The following is a 15,438-nucleotide window of genomic DNA, read 5'->3' as shown; positions in this document are numbered from 1 at the left end:
TTATAGTCCTAATAGGTCCGTATTGACGACACCAATGTATTTTTCTCTCCGGTCTATCCACGCTATGATAGGTCTGGGGTTGTCTTCAACCGCCGGACGACGTGAAGATCCGGGCCGTCCGATCGGCATAACGGCAAGAACATCCCGTATATGGAGCGTTAGGCGCCTTCTGGCCCATGCAGTCATTCATTTTGGCAGCAGCCAAGTGTGAGATGCGATGTCTCCTAGCCTTCAGGATCTAGGCTGCGTGTTATACTATTCGCTGTGAGTGTTGTGATGGAACGCACCTGACGCTGTAACACTCACTGTTCCGGCCTGATGCATTGCTGATCCTATTGTCCCTTTCTTATTTGCAGCTTGCGGTAACGCTCGGATACATCTCTCTAGATACTTGCTAAAAATACGGTTCACAGGTCCGTGTAGCCGATGGTTCACATATGTCCTTGTCAACAGGCCGATCCTTTTCATTTCATTACTAATGGTGACTCGTACAGCCCTGCGTCCAGAGCAGAGTCGACAGTTTAAGTAGGCATGAATACCAGTGCTCAGGTGGTGGGCGGGAGCTGCGATATAGAATGCGCGATCTGGGGTCGACATGAACCAACAGAGCCAGGGTCAACGCAGAATATTTCAGAAAGCGATCCAAGGACAACAACCCAAAATCATGTACATGCGCGCGACAAGGGATGCCTTGAGGACCCGAAACTAGGGCACACTGGTATTTCCCAGCCTGCCAAATGGGGTTTTTTGGGCGAAACCAGTCCTGAGGAAGCCTTTATTATCTCCCTCGGACCCAGAAGCAGCACTATCACAGACAAATTAAGCACGACGACAACACGAGACGCGGAAGACAGGACTTGGCCACTTCAACGGGGGTTACGTACGCCTGTACGGCTTCTGCGACGACGTCGAATTTAGTGGGGGTGCTCTCTATGCCCACCGTGAACTTCCGGTTGATCACCACGGAGCATTACCGCGGCTTAGACGGTAGGTGTCGGCGTACACGCGCTCATCTGGGTGCGTCTCAACCCCTAGACACTGACGCGCACTAGCCTCGACGATGACGTCTGGATGGGACGACGCGACGGCGAATCCATTCTTTACACGGCTGTATAGGGTAGCAGTGGTCAGGGTGAAGATACCATTAACATGAAATATAATGCTCCCGGTGGGAGTCGAACTGGAGACCTCTGGGCACTTTCACTCTATTGGTCGTTCCCAACTGACTCTTCCTCCCCTCCAGTTCATGACCTTAGGTTCACCATCTTTTGAAATATCGTACTCCATCCACCTGGTGAGCTTCACGAATCTTTGCACCGTGATCGTTAAAATGACTGTACACATGTGAACTCGTCATGCGACACGCTCCTTGCAGGCTGCAAGCAGTAACGCGTTCGATGCATTCGCTGCTTGACACACATTTTCGGATCCAGCTTTCATGAAATGAAGCCGCCAATGCACATCGGCCATCGGAAGACGAGTGCCCTCGTGAGCGCGTTCGGCCGCACGTTACACGCGCGCATGACGCCGCGCGCGCACTTCCGCCCATGCGGCTCCTCGTCTTCTTTCCCCGCCCTGGGCCCGTCGTGCTCTGCTGGGGCGCTCTGCCGCTCACATCCTCCCACCGGCGCCCTAGGCACGTCCGCGCTCTCTGCTTCCCGCGTTAGGCCCCTGATAGCGCCTTTGACAGCAGTCGCGCGCGAGCTTTAAGCGGCCCGCGAGGTCTACGTTCCTACGTTGGGATCGAGACCACGCGCATGTCTCCGCTGCCAGTGCGCCCGCATTGAGGGTGTCCCCTCACTGGCAGCGCGGATGTGCGGCGAACACATCCCGCCCGGCACCGAACCCTACATCCCTATGTATGGTTCGGAAGGACACGACGATGCTTGACCATGGGCAGAGCACTATAATAGGCCCAACCTGAGGCCATTCTCCTAGTCATCGCTCAACCGTCGCTGTATCCTCCCCCTCCCTCCAATCTCTTGGCAGGCATGGTCGTCTCTGTGCTCCTCTGGGTCCTTGCGCTCTCGGCTCTCGCACAGGCCGCCCCGGCCGAGTCGAGAGAGCAACACCGCCCCTTCCGCCACAACATTGCGAACACCACGATAGCATTGGCTCCAAAGCAAGCGAAACCTGCGCCATCCTGCTTCCCGGCGCTTGGATTTACGATGCCTCTCGAGCCGCCCAAAGACAACACCGGATGGTGGTGCGATCCCGCGACGGAGTACGCTTTTGTCGGCTTCAGCTACGAGGTCACTGCCTGTGAGTCGTATTGTGCTACACCGCATTTCTCGGACAGTGCTCACAGCTTCTCGCGCTGCAGGCCAGAGCAGAGCGCAATTGATCCGCGAGTTCGCTGACATTCGAAACCACTTCCGTTCGCGCTATGTGCGCCTTTACGGCGTGTGCGACCGCGAAGGCTTCTAGTGCGTCTTTTCTCCCGCACCCGCGTCTCCATCCGCATCTAACCGCCAACGCGCGCAGTGACGATATCGTAGACGCGGCGTGGAAAAACAGCTTGGGCGTGCACGCGCTCATCTGGGTACGCCGCGTTCGCTTGCCTCGTTCGTCCTTGAGCTCATAGCATCCATGTGCACAGTTCGGATTCAACCTCGATGACGTATGGATCGGCCGCCGCGACACCCTTCTCGCGGCACTGCACGCCAACCCCCTCGCGCCGCTCGTGACCCGCGTCTTGCAATTCGGGTCCGAGCCACTCTTCGACGGCGTGCTGCCGCACGACCAGCTCGCAGAGCAGGTCATCCTCGCGAAGCAGAACCTCTCGAGCCTCAACATCCCCGTGACCGTCAGCGAGCTCGCGTACGGCTACCAGGAACGCGGGGGCGCGCAGGACGTGCTCGACGCGATCGACTCGATCAACATCCATATGCTGCCGTTCTTCGCCCAGACCGCGTCGACGTGTGAGTCGTTCGCATTTCCCTCGGAGGCGAGGCAGGCGCTGACACTGGGGTTCGGATGCAGCCGACCAGGCGTGGCCGCTGGTTCAGACCGACCTGAACTGGTTCATCCAGCATGGGAACGGGAAGAAGATGTACCTTGACGAGGTGCGTCGCTGCCCCGACTCTTCTGGTCCGCGTACACGGCTCATATATTCCCGCATAGAACGGCTGGCCGTCCGTCACCTCCCCCAGCGTGCAGCCCAACAGCCCCGACGCGGTCGCGGACGTCTCTAATGAGCACGGGTACTACGTCCTCCTCGATCAGCATTGCGCGGACCTCAAGGCGGTCGTCGGCGGGGGCGTCGGCTGGTTCGCACACATCTACTCGGACAACCAGGAGCCCGGGTACGGCATCTACGACAGCGAGGGGGTGATCAAGTTCCCGTTCGCGCCGAGGACCGAGTGTTGAACGCAGCGCTGCGCAGGACGCGGTGGCTCGGTCTAAGGCCGACAGAGCTTCGAGCGCCGCGGTATCTGCCCCCGACGAACGTTATGGTCTTGGAATGCTTCACGATATTCAGGTGCCATATCACTCTTTTCTTTTGTACGATGGACTACTGCCACACAAGGGGGTGCGAAGAGTTGAAACATGGACTGTACTCTGTAGGTGTATGCGCCCGGTTGTATGACCAATTGTATCAGTATGTTGAACATGAGGCGTCCTCCACGATAACGTTGGCGGTGCAAGTTCTGTAAGTTCTTCAGGCTTTAGAGACATCGCCAGTGTCTACGGCCTAGTGGGATTTAGGGTATGTATCCAGACCGTAGCAACGCGATCAGTCTGCGCCCGCAATGGTCTTGTGAACACATTCTCGAGAATCGCGGGCCCAGCACTCATGCGCAGCCCGCGGAAGCCCGTCGGCGTAAAGCGCTGTGCGGCCACCCGGAGCCCATTCAGTTTTTGTCTCATTAGTCGATGACACAAATATGGGCTAGCATGCCCGCGCAAGAGCTGGGTTCGACCTGACGGGGCCTGTGCACGTATACTCCGATCGTAACTGTGGGCAACTCGTTGCAGGAGATAGACGGTTGTGTCGCGAAGGACCTCGTTTTTTGGTCTGTTTTTATGCCTGGGTAGCGTTGGGATTGGCCGCTGGACGTTGGGCTTGATCGGAGAACAGACATCCTGATGAAAGCGATGTGATCCAAGGATACCGCGAAGTTTAAGGGTTTCTCGATTCTTGTCGTCGTTGTTCGCAAAAATACTCCCATTCTCCAACACAAAATTGTCGCCCATCAAAGTCGGCGGCGTAACCATTGGCGACAGCCTGAGAGGTGACCTGTTGTTTTCGCAGATCTGAAATAGCGAGGTCGCAGCACAACGACCAGTACACTGCCTCCACAGGCGCCGGATTCCTCGGCGTGCCTGGGTGCGCCCGCCGTAAATGCGCACCACGAATGTCCGATGCAAATGTCCGTTGAGATTAAGCAAGTGCGTACGGTCGTGATATATGCGAGATCGTCCGGTCATGATAAGTAAGAGGTCAAGCAGGTATCCCGCGAACTGGTTTCCCTCCCGTGTGCGCCGCGGTGGCGCACATATGTACGCGCATCGAGCGTGAAGTCGCACAATATGTGCGAGTCCGAGCCGGAGGCCAAGGCCAAGGCCGGGATCGAACCGTAGATGTGTTTAGGCGAGCACCGCGAAGGCGGACGCGAGCGCGACGACGGCGTAGACGGGGGCAACGCCCCAGGCCGACGCGGCGCCGTTGGGGGTAGAGGTCACGGACGATTTGCTCGCGAGCTGGGTGACGGACGAGGGCATCGAACCGTCTGCCAAGCGGAATGAGGCGGGCACGATGAGAGAATTCGATCAAAGGCACGTACCAACAAAGGAGCTGCCGCACTCAGAGCTGAGGGTACTGGTGACCGAGCTAGGAATGAGGTCGCCGAACGCCTGGCTGATGAGGGTGAACTGAGCCTTGGAGCAGTCCGTGCAGGTTGCGTTCTTGGAGATGCTGGGGACCGAGCCAGCGAGCACACTGGTGAGGAGCGACTCCAGGTTGGAGGTCGAAATCGTGCCAATGGTGGGCTCGAGGGAGTAAAGTGCCTCGGTGGCGCAGAGCGTGCTGCTGTTCTTCGTGCTGGGGGCAGACAGAAGTCAGCGTGAGAGACCATCGCCGGATCCGATTGGAGGAAAGGGCGCGGATGACGACATGCGACAATTGGAGGTGCCAAGGGGACAGAACGCGAGACTCACTCAGCGAGACAGAGGACGTTGCGGACGGTGGGGTAGAACTGCTGGACGAGGGAGGTGATCTGGCCCGCGTCGACGTTTTGGAGGCCGAAGCTGGCGAGATCGGCCGAGCAACCTGAGGTCACATTCGCTACGACAGTGGCAATGGTTGAGTTGGTGCAGGCGGAGCGGCTGCACATGCCCTTGGCCCATGAGTCGATCGGGGGGATAAGGTCGGTGCTGGAGGAGGTGCCCGAAAGAATGCTGATGAGACCGCCAGCGTTGAGGCAGTTACCGTCAGACGAGGTAGCAATGGAGGCAAGCGTGCTCTGGCAGGCGGTAGAAATGCTGCATCGCATCGCACAGGGAGAAGGGCTGAGGACAATTATGGCGGGTGAGAATCATGGGACGACTCACGAAGATTCCTGAGCTGCGACCAGCTGCAGCCCGGCGACAGCCGCGAAGAGAGAAAGCGTCTTGAGGGAGAACATCGTGCTAACGAGCGAGAGGAGGAAAGTGGTGAAGGGATGGGAAGGAAAGGTGAGCAGCCGGCTGCGGAGGTGGTGGTATTATGGATCCCTGGCGGCCCAACCCCCGTTGCCTGTACACTGGCGTCTATCGACCGACCCCGGCGCCCATGCGGGGAGTCGCCGCCGCCACCTCGAGCTTTGCCTCACCGCCCCCGGCTGCGCACACCCACCACGGCCTTCAATGCCCTGCATTATGCTCACCCGACGCTGCATTATCGCTGATGTCATTCCTTCCTGCGGTCCGTACAACTACTCCGCAAAAGCAGCGGGACGCGCATACAGCCACCTCCTCGTCTTCGCCTCTGCGGAGCAACGCCGCGCCGTCATGGCGGCGAGCCCAAGCCCTCAAATGGTCGTTTCAGCGGAACAGAGGCAGTGATGCACCGGAGTGATTCCAGCCACGCCGCACTTGCAGCAGCACAGCTCTCGCGCGCCGAGTGAAAGCCTGTGAAAGCAGACGATCGCCAAGGACGTCGCTTTACGACCAGGTCAGTGCCGTCCGAGTGCACTCTGGCCGGGTACATGTTCAGGTGAAGCCGTCGGGGGACCACATTTGCTGATCAACGGTCTTTCGTTCACAGGGAAGCTGCGTACGCCATGGCGGTTGCTCGCAAGCGCTTCGATTCATCTGCACGCGTTCAATTCTACACGCGACGTCTCGCATTACGACACGGCGGGAAATCGGCATCGTGCGCGAACCATACGGCTGTACGAGGTGCTCCATGTGAGTATCCATGGTTCGACACTTCTAAAAATGGAGCACCGAGTCTTATGCCCCCCCCCTCGTCAGAGCCACCAACCTTGACGCTACGGAATCGTGGGGACACATTCGGCGAACAGTTACAAATAAAAGTGGTGAGGGACTTGCTTCTTGGTCACATGGTCAGCTGTGTGTGCATATACGGGCATGTCGGCCCTCTCTGAATGTCTTTCGGGCGCTTCATCCAGCCCCACCGCTCGTCGACTTGACACGGCTCATTGAAGTCCCTGGCTTCGACGCCCGACGTTCTTGTCCTCCACTTTACCGAACGCGGAGCGACTGAAGGGTGGCGTTAGGAGCGGGTGTGACCAGTTCGAGGTCCAGCCTCATCATCTAATGATATATGTAGGTGGTCTTTGTTACTGTTGAGCCATCACCTGTGTATTTTACTCACTCGATTCGTTCATGGACTCACCGCAGGGTCCCAAGTACGCCCCACGAATCACTCGTGCAAATTCGAGTGACATCAGACTTACATTATGGTATTCTGGTGATCGCTGCGCATGGAGCGTCAGGGTTCTTCAAGCGCCCTCGGAATCTGTCCGCAAGCGGGCTGTGGTTCAAGACGCCCTACATGCCAGTTTGCCTTCCCGCCTTACGCGTAATCCACGTTACGTCGGTTCTGCTTCGGCCCGGCAAACCTTCAAGCAAGTCTCGACCTGTTTCGATGCGGCGCGATCGAAGACCAGCAATGAAGCTGTGTGGGCTGTGTGGGCTGTGTGGGCGCCGCAGCATCTCCGCGCTTCACCGTTCCATCAACCAACACCAAATCCGGGCGGTAACCTGGGCTGCTCCGGTTAGGGTTCACCTTCGCGTACGCTGAAGAGAAGACAGAAGGTCGCCTCCCTGTCCCGCAACACACCCCATTGTGACTGGGCTCGCAAAGTGCCCTCACAACCCTGGCCTCTATGGTTTGTAACGAGGGCTAATATAACGCCTGGTCTCCCTGATGTGCCGCCAATACCGTACCAGAAGCGGAGGGATTCGTGGTATTCGGGCTGAGTGGGTCATTACCTGATCCATTGGCTGGATGTGTGTGCTTATTAGTGCCTTCAGTTTAAACCTCCGTGAACCCACTGCCTGACCAGTGCGGCTGCGGTCGCAGCAAGTGTATAGGCATCAAGCATCGGATCCGACGGACGTAAGTTTTGCAACCCGTACTCCGTTGCCCTGCGCAAGTCACCCTCGCCGGGCCTTATCCTCCAGAGCGACGAGTTATCGTTTACCAACTCCACATAATATGACTTGGTATGTGAAACGCCTCCAGGTGTGTTATGTTGCACAGTCGCTCGTTCATCTTTTGGCTTACATTTTGCCTCCGCCTTTCGAGGAGGTACGGTGCGAACGAAGCACCTACGCATGCACAACCCCCTCGAGCTACCGAGTCCAACCCCGCTGCGATCTTCTCGGAGTGTGTGTAATATCCCGCCCCCTTGAAGCATCCCGCCGCACGGTACTCCAAATCCAAGAGGAGCCAAGCCGCAAGATCCTCAGGCCCATACGTGCCACCAACTGCGTTGGGTTAAGGCGCACCTGGTGCGTGCTATTCAATACGCGATTTCACAGCCTTTCCGTGTGGATCACTGATGCGACCGCATGCACGGGACGCGCACTGGCCAACACAGGCAGTATGTCACGCTGTCGGGGCCTGAAACCCTTGACTCGGCTGTCGGTCTTAAAATGGTCTAGCACGAGCCACCGTCGTCGTTCGGGGCATTAGCCGTGCCCGGTGGAGCTTGGTCGAGGCGTATACTGCAAGTTGCCCTGGGCTCCTCTCGGAGATTCTCACAGGAGACGTATGAGGCGTGACAGGTGCCTCCGTCCCGGAGAATCGCATACCATTCTCTCCATCGGGCCTATCTGCAACTTGGCCACCACCATGAGGGCGGTAACTTGTACAGCGTTCCTATCCAGACGGGCTTCATGGGATGCGTTATGGATGCAGTTAGGCTGTGTGGGCATCAGAGACGGACCGCGCGGATACTGCCAACTGATAGGTCAATCCACGACGTGTGGGAAAAGGTGGAGAAGAGAAGGTAATTGTTTGCTGCCACACAAGCCTCTCCGTTGTTCGTCGATGCTCGGGCTGGGTAGACCTGATCATGCCTCCTTCTGCAGTTCTTGACAGCGGGTAGTCCGTTGAATGATCCGAACAAGTACCGGCAGCTGGCAATGCTCATTAGCTCACAAGCGACGCCAGCTCGCCTTCGCCCACCTTGATCACAGTATGGCCGCTGTTCGATGTTATCTTTGTTCTTCAGCTGATGCAAGAATGTCATGTTTACTCCGCTACAGTATCTCGCATCTTATTCAACATTGCCTTGCACGGCCGCGGACTGCGAGGCGGCTCTCAGGTTGGCCCATCAAAGCAGATAAAAGAGAACAAGCGCGAGCTGGACGTCTAATCACCATCCTCTATCTTCCCTTCTCTCTGACCATCCACTATTCGAAGCTCAGCTGACACGAGAAGCCTTCATTCCCTGTACACCGTCATTCCGGTGCTCGATGCCAACTCCGAACGCCAACTTCTATCGCCGGCCTGGCTCTGGCCCCCATTGGTGACATACTCTTTTCTGACCAGAATTCCTTCATTTCTTGAGCCAGGGCCCGACGGCATGGTCATCCGCAGCACGAGCCCCATGTGGGCACTTCTATCCCACTCATGCGGCTACAATAACCTTCAGCCACCGGCATCCCTGACATGACCACTCGAAAGTTTTCACCAGAACGCTCCGATCGTCGACTATCCGATGGTCAGGGCGTGGTATCTTTCGGTTGCAGCTTGTCCTTACAGCAAACCCGTGCCGATAGGGTTGAGGACATATCCCCCCAGTCATAGATCACTCACGGTCTCCCCGAATTCCAGCGTGACATCGTGCCGAGCGATCGGTATGTCGGTCTACGCTACTCATCGCGGTATATCGACGTCGCTAACCCCATCCCTATGATCTTACGACATGTTCTAGGTCCTGACGATATCCCCTCCCGGTCGCCGATTTAGTCCCCGGACCCGTTATCACATAGCGAGCGATGGGCATGGACGAATCACGTCTTTCCAACGACGTAAGCCCGGGGCCGAGGGCCCCGCTCCCCACCGTACTACGTCCGAAAGTGACTGGGATGTCCATCCCGGTTCTGCATCCGTACTCTCACTCGGGCGGTGGAGATCCGCACCTGTGTCAACTCTCGTCCATCATGGAACGCTGTAACGCGTCTGGCTCGATCACGAGGCGGCTCTGGCTTTCAACTGGACATGCGACGCGGCCCTCGACTTCGATGTTCACTTCATCCGAGCGCGGTTTTCCCCCGTCGATCTTTCGCTCCCCGTGGGCGTCCAGCTCGCCTGACTCGAAACAGAACGGATAGGTCGCTTAGCCCGCGGGACGCCCGAAGAGCGTTTCGCCTTTAATGGCAGCAGGAGGGGCTCATGTGGTGCGCGGCCTCCTTTCGTGTGCCCGTCGCTGTGGCTGACAAGTTCCCGTCGTCCCCGTGGCTAAGTTAGAGTTCATTGGGCGCCATTTGGAAGTCGGCGCGTCGGCGCGTCGGCACGACATATCCCTCAACTGGGCAGTGAATCGCGGGATGAGGCCGGTGCGCAGTCGGAGGTATGGCGTGCTTGGTGAAAGATGCCTGGCTGTCTCGGATATGAATCCTTACGACAACCTACCGTGGCAGCCAGTGTCTGATGGTTCTTGTCACTAGTACTGGTGTGCGATTTCCGGATACATAGATGGAGATCGTTCAACGTGACTGATTTTGAGCCGAGACACCGCATTCAAATGGCTTTTCAACTTGTGCACGCCACCATCGCGCTGCGTGGAAGACGGAAACGAGGTGGCTGGTTTTCTTCGGTTTCCAACGGAGCCATTATGCTCAAAAGTATCTTTGGAAGGCTGCGCTTCAGCAGGGGCGAGTGATACCGAGTTTGTCTTCCAATAAGTACTTCACGGGCTGAATACATGTTCTAGGATGACGTTCAGAAAGGCGCCGCAGACACCAATCCGTGCACACATCCATGTGCTCCCAGAAAGTCCAATCCTCGTCATCCCGATCGTCGATTGAACTCTACAGTGCACGCTGAGCTGCGCCTTCCGCATGTGTACCCTCGATGATCGTGCACGCACGCAAGGCAACGCCGGCAACCCACCCGAGTGGTGTCAAACACAAGCCTATCCGCACGGCCCTGCCCCCCAACTAGCGCCCCGTGTTCATCGCCGGTTTCCATTCCTGCACGCTCGCCAGCCCCCGCTCGAACGGAAAGTCGCCGCCCCAGCCTGCGGCGGCGGCCTCGGCGGCCTGGAGCGCGGCTAGGAGTGCGGCTCGCGTCGCCTGAGGGGCCTCTGGGTCGTCGACCCGCCCCGCGTCGCACTCCTGCTTCGCGCTCTCGACCGCCTGGGAGATGTCGGCGTCGATCTCGGCGAGGAGCGCCTCGAGCGCGCTGTCCGGGGCCCACCGCGAGGGCGTCGCGTCGGCGACGACGGCGGCGAGCACGCCGAGCGCGTCGAGCGCGATCCCCGCGCCGTACGCCGCGCGCGTGCGGCGGAGGACGGGGCGGAGGGCGGGGGTCGCGGCCCACGTCTCTACGCCCGTGTCCTGGCCCGCGGTTTCCGGGACCTGGGCGAAGAGCGTGCGGGGCGGGGGGAGCGCGGTCGCGGCGGCGCGGCGGAGGCGCTCACGGGCGACGTCGGTGAAGGTGGAGGCGATCGCGGGGGTGGAGGCAGAGAGCAGGCCGCGGACCATGGCTCGCAAGCTGCACGCGGGGGGTGGAAGTGGGCGTCAGTAGGGACGGATATGAGGTGTGAGCGGCGCGGGCTCACTCGGTCTCGTCCACGTTGGCGATGAGGGTGTCGACCATGAGGTTCCTGGTGTTTCGGGAGATGTCAGTGCGAGGTCTCGTGCGCGTGGGGTGGGGGTAGGTGTACGCACACATGGCCAAGGCTCTTGGTGGAGGAGTGGTCTTGAAACGCAGGCATGGTAACGGAGGCAGGTAGGAAATTGGGAGGTTGGAAGGTTGAGGGGTTGGTGCTGGGGTGGTGGGGAGTGGAGGTGCGAGGGAATACCGTCTGAGTTCCAGGGGTACTTTATCACCCCCCGGGGAGCAAACTGTGAACCGGCGCACGAGTTGCGACGATGTTCGAGCGCACCTGGTTGGCGTGTACGTGAAATGGACGTGTGCTCGTCGGAGGCTCAGTTGGGAGATGTGGCGCAGGGCGAAACCTGAGCTGACGGGGGTTCAAGGGTCGACGTCGGACTCACAGAGGCTGACCGGCGGTGGGTCGCATAGGCCATCCGGCGTTGCACCCCCCTAGGCCTGTCTCGCTAGTGCGTCGGCTACGTCGCCCCTGCGAGCTGATGCAACCTCGGGCCTCCTGAGGCCTAAGGCCTGAAAGTCTCGAAGCGAGACGGGAATCGAAACACCGCAAGGCTCACTCCGTACGTGTACGTGAGCCAGCGCACTCGGTGCTGTTTCGCTGCGGCGTGACATCTGCACGCGCCGGCGACCATGGGCTGTTGGGATGACTGGAACGTCGACGTGTGGCGTTCGGACTCTGGAGATCTGGTTCTATAGTAGGAGAGGACGACCCTGGGCGACCCTGGCTCTGATACGCCACGCGCGTGATGCGGGTGTGGCAATCAGTTTAGTTGCCGGAGAGGTGACCGGCTGTAACGGTGACAGCGTGATCATGTTGCGCAAGAATTAAAGCTCGGGTTTGACGACGAAGGTTGTGGGGAAAACCTGGCTGTGTCTGCGGATGGATGCCGCGGTCCGAAGCGAGTTTGAGTTTCTCACATCCGTGTCGGTCCACTGGGTGTGTGACCGGTTCCGCTTGGCAGTCCGTTGGTAAGGTGCGAGCGACGTGGAAGGAGCGTGCCGGTGACAGCGCTGACATGGTACACCGTGCGTGGATCGCCGCTCTGAGTCTGAAACGACGCCAAGAGGCAGAGGGCGCGGTGTCGGAGGCTGGAGCGCTAGCGCTCAGTCAACTTGTCACGGAGGCTGTCACAGCCACGGCGCTCCCACGGACGGCCGCTCGCGATCACTGGGACGCACAGCTCGCTCCTTTTCCCGCAGACCATCACCTATGGCCCCAGCCGCCATCCTTGTCCACGCCCGCATCGCCCTCGGTGCCCCTCTTGGCCGTCCTTGGGCCCAGTCCGTTCCCCCAGATCTGGCCCCTCCAGCGTGACCATCTTCGCGGGTATGTTTCTCCCCCTGAAATGCCGCCAGCGCTTCGGAAAACTAATAGTCACCGGGCTCCGTCCGCGTCTCGTCATCGTAATCTGCCGCCTTTCGGCGTTACGGTAGGTGAGCGATATCGTACAAAATACGCCCGCTGCGATCCGACCCATGCCCAGATCGCCTCGCTCCCAGCTGAACCTTGGGACCCTCTCATACCCCACATCCCCGACTATCCAAGTGCCATCATGATCTCGCACGAGTCGACCGCGACACGGACAGAGACCTTCCGTTTGGGCTCTCGTGACGTCCCCCGACTCTTCAACGGCCTTTGGCAGTTGTCCAGCAACTCTTGGGGCAGTGCTCCCGCCGCCAAGATCCGCAAATGCATGGCAACTTACGCCGAGAGTGGTTTCGTCGCCTTTGGTCAGCACTCCTCCTGTGATCTCGGTCGATATAAAATGCTGATTCGACATCTTCTGCAGACATGGTACGCCTTAGACATACCTCCAGCCCGCGATTTGTCCTGATGTGTTTCATTTCTTCATGATCGCCGTACATTCAGGGTGCGCGTCTTGCCTGCAACGCCTGTACGACGCAGCCCCTGATCCTCTCCCTCACTAGCCGATCACTACGGACCGGCCGAAATCTTGTTTGTGCGTCTTTCACTTAGTCTACCGCACGGTGCCTGGCCGGTGTGCCATTTGTGATATCCCTGGAGCTGACTTCATCTCCCGCCGCTTACATCGGTGCCGATTTGCTGTGCTTCTAGGGCGAGTTTCGCGAGAAGTGTAGCGACCCGGACGCGATCTTCGGCGCCACCAAATGGTGCGTGTTTCGGAAGTTGGAGCCGACGAAGGCGCTTGTCGAAGCCGCCATCAACGAGCGACTGGAGCGCATGAAAACACAGCACGTGGACCTGCTTCAGGTTGGGCACTCTGGGCATCCTTTCGGCCCTCTGCTGATCCCACGCCCGGGTTCTAGTTCCACTGGCAAGACTACAACGATCATGGGTACCTCACTGCGCTGCGCCATTTACGCCACCTCCAGTCGGAGGGCAAGATCTCCATGATCGGCCTCTGCAACTTTGATTCCGAGAGGATGGATGAAATCTGCGGCACGCTCGATCCCGGGGCCATCGTGTCCAACCAAGTGCAGGTGAGCACCATGGATCACTCAGACACCTTGGCACCTCCCTAACGCCTCCCTCCGACGTTTCTTCCAGTTTTCACTGATCGACGTGCGACCGCGATATGGAATGGGCGCAGTTTGTCAACGGCACGGCGTGAAGCTGCTGACATACGGAACCGTCGTAGGTCGCCCTTGCGGACTGCTGAGGTCGAATAGTCGGCTGACTCGACTGCGAACTGCGCAGTGTGGAGGCTTTCTGTCTGACAGCTGGTTAAACAAGGCGGAGCCGGACCCTTACTCTGGAACGCTAACGCCCTCACAGCGCAAGGTGTGTCGATTTTTGTCGGTGCGCTACGGACGTATCGGAGCGACTGACTCGTCGTCTCGCCCGCAGTACCTGGACATGATTATCAAGGCGTGGGGCAGCTGGACGCTCTTCCAAACACTGCTCTCTACGCTCAAAGCTATCGCGGACAAGTACAGCGTGAGCGTCGCGAACGTCGCGACCCGCTGGGTGCTCGACCACGACTTTGTCGGCGCCGTTCTCATCGGTGAGCCGCGTCGCATGATCCATTCTCGCTGACTGCTCAAGCGCTCACCACTCGTGACCCTCTCTGCTATGCGTTTATTTCAGGAGTGCGGATGGGCGTGTCAGAGCACGCCGAGGACAACCTGCACGTGTACGGATTTAGGCTCGACGCTGAGGACCGCGTGGCGATCGATGAGGTCTTAGCACAGTCAAAGGGCTCGCAGTTGATTGAGAGCATCGGCGACTGTGGCGCTGAGTATCGCTAGGCGGGCTGTGCTCCTTGTATCTTTCTCCTCTGCTTGGATGGAATGTACGATGAGGTCTCTTGGTGCCAGCTCGCGAAAGTTCGAGTCGTACGCAGTCGAGGGAAGGGCAGGAACGGGTAAGTTCGGCATGGCCTCGGGAATGCGCCCTATCATTCAGTTCGCCACACCTTCTAACCCGTTCTAAGCCCGACAAGCGATGACTCAGCTATGATACCCTCAGTGGCCCCGGGATATGCCGGCCGTCGCGCTTGCGAAGCGCTAGATCTCGACGTCGTGTCGCGGCTATCCAGACGGCGGTCGCGTTTACCAGCATCAGAGTCTCCCTTCACCACATATGTATATCTGGCCTTGTTTTCGCATTGAGAGGACTATCCTCCCGTCATGTGGCACTGGTTCTTAGAGCCAGGCTTTTGATCAACTCTCTGTCTTTCCAGACTCCCTCAACCCTACACTCTCGACCTTCCCTCGGTTTCTGCGCTGCGGTCTTTGGCATCGGCTATGGGCGGTATCACCATTGTCATTTTATCAAGCGGAATAGATAGCGATGGACCCGGTTTCCCTGAGCAGATGGTTACCCTACTATCCTCCACTCTCTCGTAGCCACGCACTCACTCGCACTCCTCTCCTCTCCCTCGCTGCAAAACAGCGATTTCCAGCGGCGCCTCTAATCCGGATCAAGGCGAAGACGACTCGACCAGATTTGCCGTCTTCAGCCCTTCACTTTGCATCGACGGCCGCCACTGCCTCGACGTTACCCTTGTCTCGACTCTCCTCCAACCTCACCCACTTGTATTTCCACCGCCCCCGCCCTCTTGCCGCCTCGACGAATGACTCTGCCCGGCTCCTCTCCCTCAGTGCCTTCGTCCACGGACCTGGAATTCCATCGGTGCGCCTCCCCGACTCCGAGC

The 15,438-nt window shown here is 58.7% G+C and overlaps 4 protein-coding genes across 4 annotated transcripts; 2 read left to right on the top strand and 2 right to left on the bottom strand.

The window, feature by feature from the left end:
* Positions 1 to 1,991: 1,991 nt before the first annotated feature.
* On the top strand, positions 1,992 to 3,369 carry BXZ73DRAFT_75574 (uncharacterized protein; the record flags this gene model as incomplete). Its single annotated transcript, XM_048022235.1, has 6 exons — positions 1,992 to 2,262; positions 2,324 to 2,426; positions 2,485 to 2,542; positions 2,600 to 2,921; positions 2,983 to 3,065; positions 3,124 to 3,369. 6 exons carry the CDS (start codon positions 1,992 to 1,994, stop codon positions 3,367 to 3,369), a joined length of 1,083 nt encoding a protein of 360 aa, XP_047880495.1.
* Positions 3,370 to 4,590: 1,221 nt separating this feature from the next.
* On the bottom strand, positions 4,591 to 5,627 carry BXZ73DRAFT_98914 (uncharacterized protein; the record flags this gene model as incomplete). Its single annotated transcript, XM_048027834.1, has 4 exons — positions 4,591 to 4,733; positions 4,788 to 5,044; positions 5,161 to 5,484; positions 5,554 to 5,627. 4 exons carry the CDS (start codon positions 5,625 to 5,627, stop codon positions 4,591 to 4,593), a joined length of 798 nt encoding a protein of 265 aa, XP_047880494.1.
* Positions 5,628 to 10,620: 4,993 nt separating this feature from the next.
* BXZ73DRAFT_75572 (uncharacterized protein) lies at positions 10,621 to 11,399 on the bottom strand (the record flags this gene model as incomplete). The annotated part of the gene is made up of 3 exons (XM_048022234.1): positions 10,621 to 11,176; positions 11,244 to 11,288; positions 11,353 to 11,399. The coding sequence occupies 3 exons, from the start codon at positions 11,397 to 11,399 to the stop codon at positions 10,621 to 10,623; spliced, it is 648 nt and encodes a 215-aa protein (XP_047880493.1).
* Positions 11,400 to 12,852: 1,453 nt separating this feature from the next.
* On the top strand, positions 12,853 to 14,530 carry BXZ73DRAFT_42931 (aldo/keto reductase; the record flags this gene model as incomplete). Its single annotated transcript, XM_048019054.1, has 8 exons — positions 12,853 to 13,054; positions 13,229 to 13,260; positions 13,377 to 13,532; positions 13,589 to 13,762; positions 13,830 to 13,916; positions 13,980 to 14,063; positions 14,130 to 14,286; positions 14,370 to 14,530. 8 exons carry the CDS (start codon positions 12,853 to 12,855, stop codon positions 14,528 to 14,530), a joined length of 1,053 nt encoding a protein of 350 aa, XP_047880492.1.
* Positions 14,531 to 15,438: the final 908 nt, after the last annotated feature.

Source organism: Epithele typhae (genome assembly GCF_022376455.1).
Source record: "Epithele typhae strain CBS 203.58 chromosome Unknown BXZ73scaffold_9, whole genome shotgun sequence".
In the NCBI taxonomy this organism is placed as follows: domain Eukaryota; kingdom Fungi; phylum Basidiomycota; class Agaricomycetes; order Polyporales; family Epitheliaceae; genus Epithele; species Epithele typhae.
Note: the sequence above shows the minus strand (reverse complement) of the source record. Positions and strands in the feature narration are given on the sequence as shown.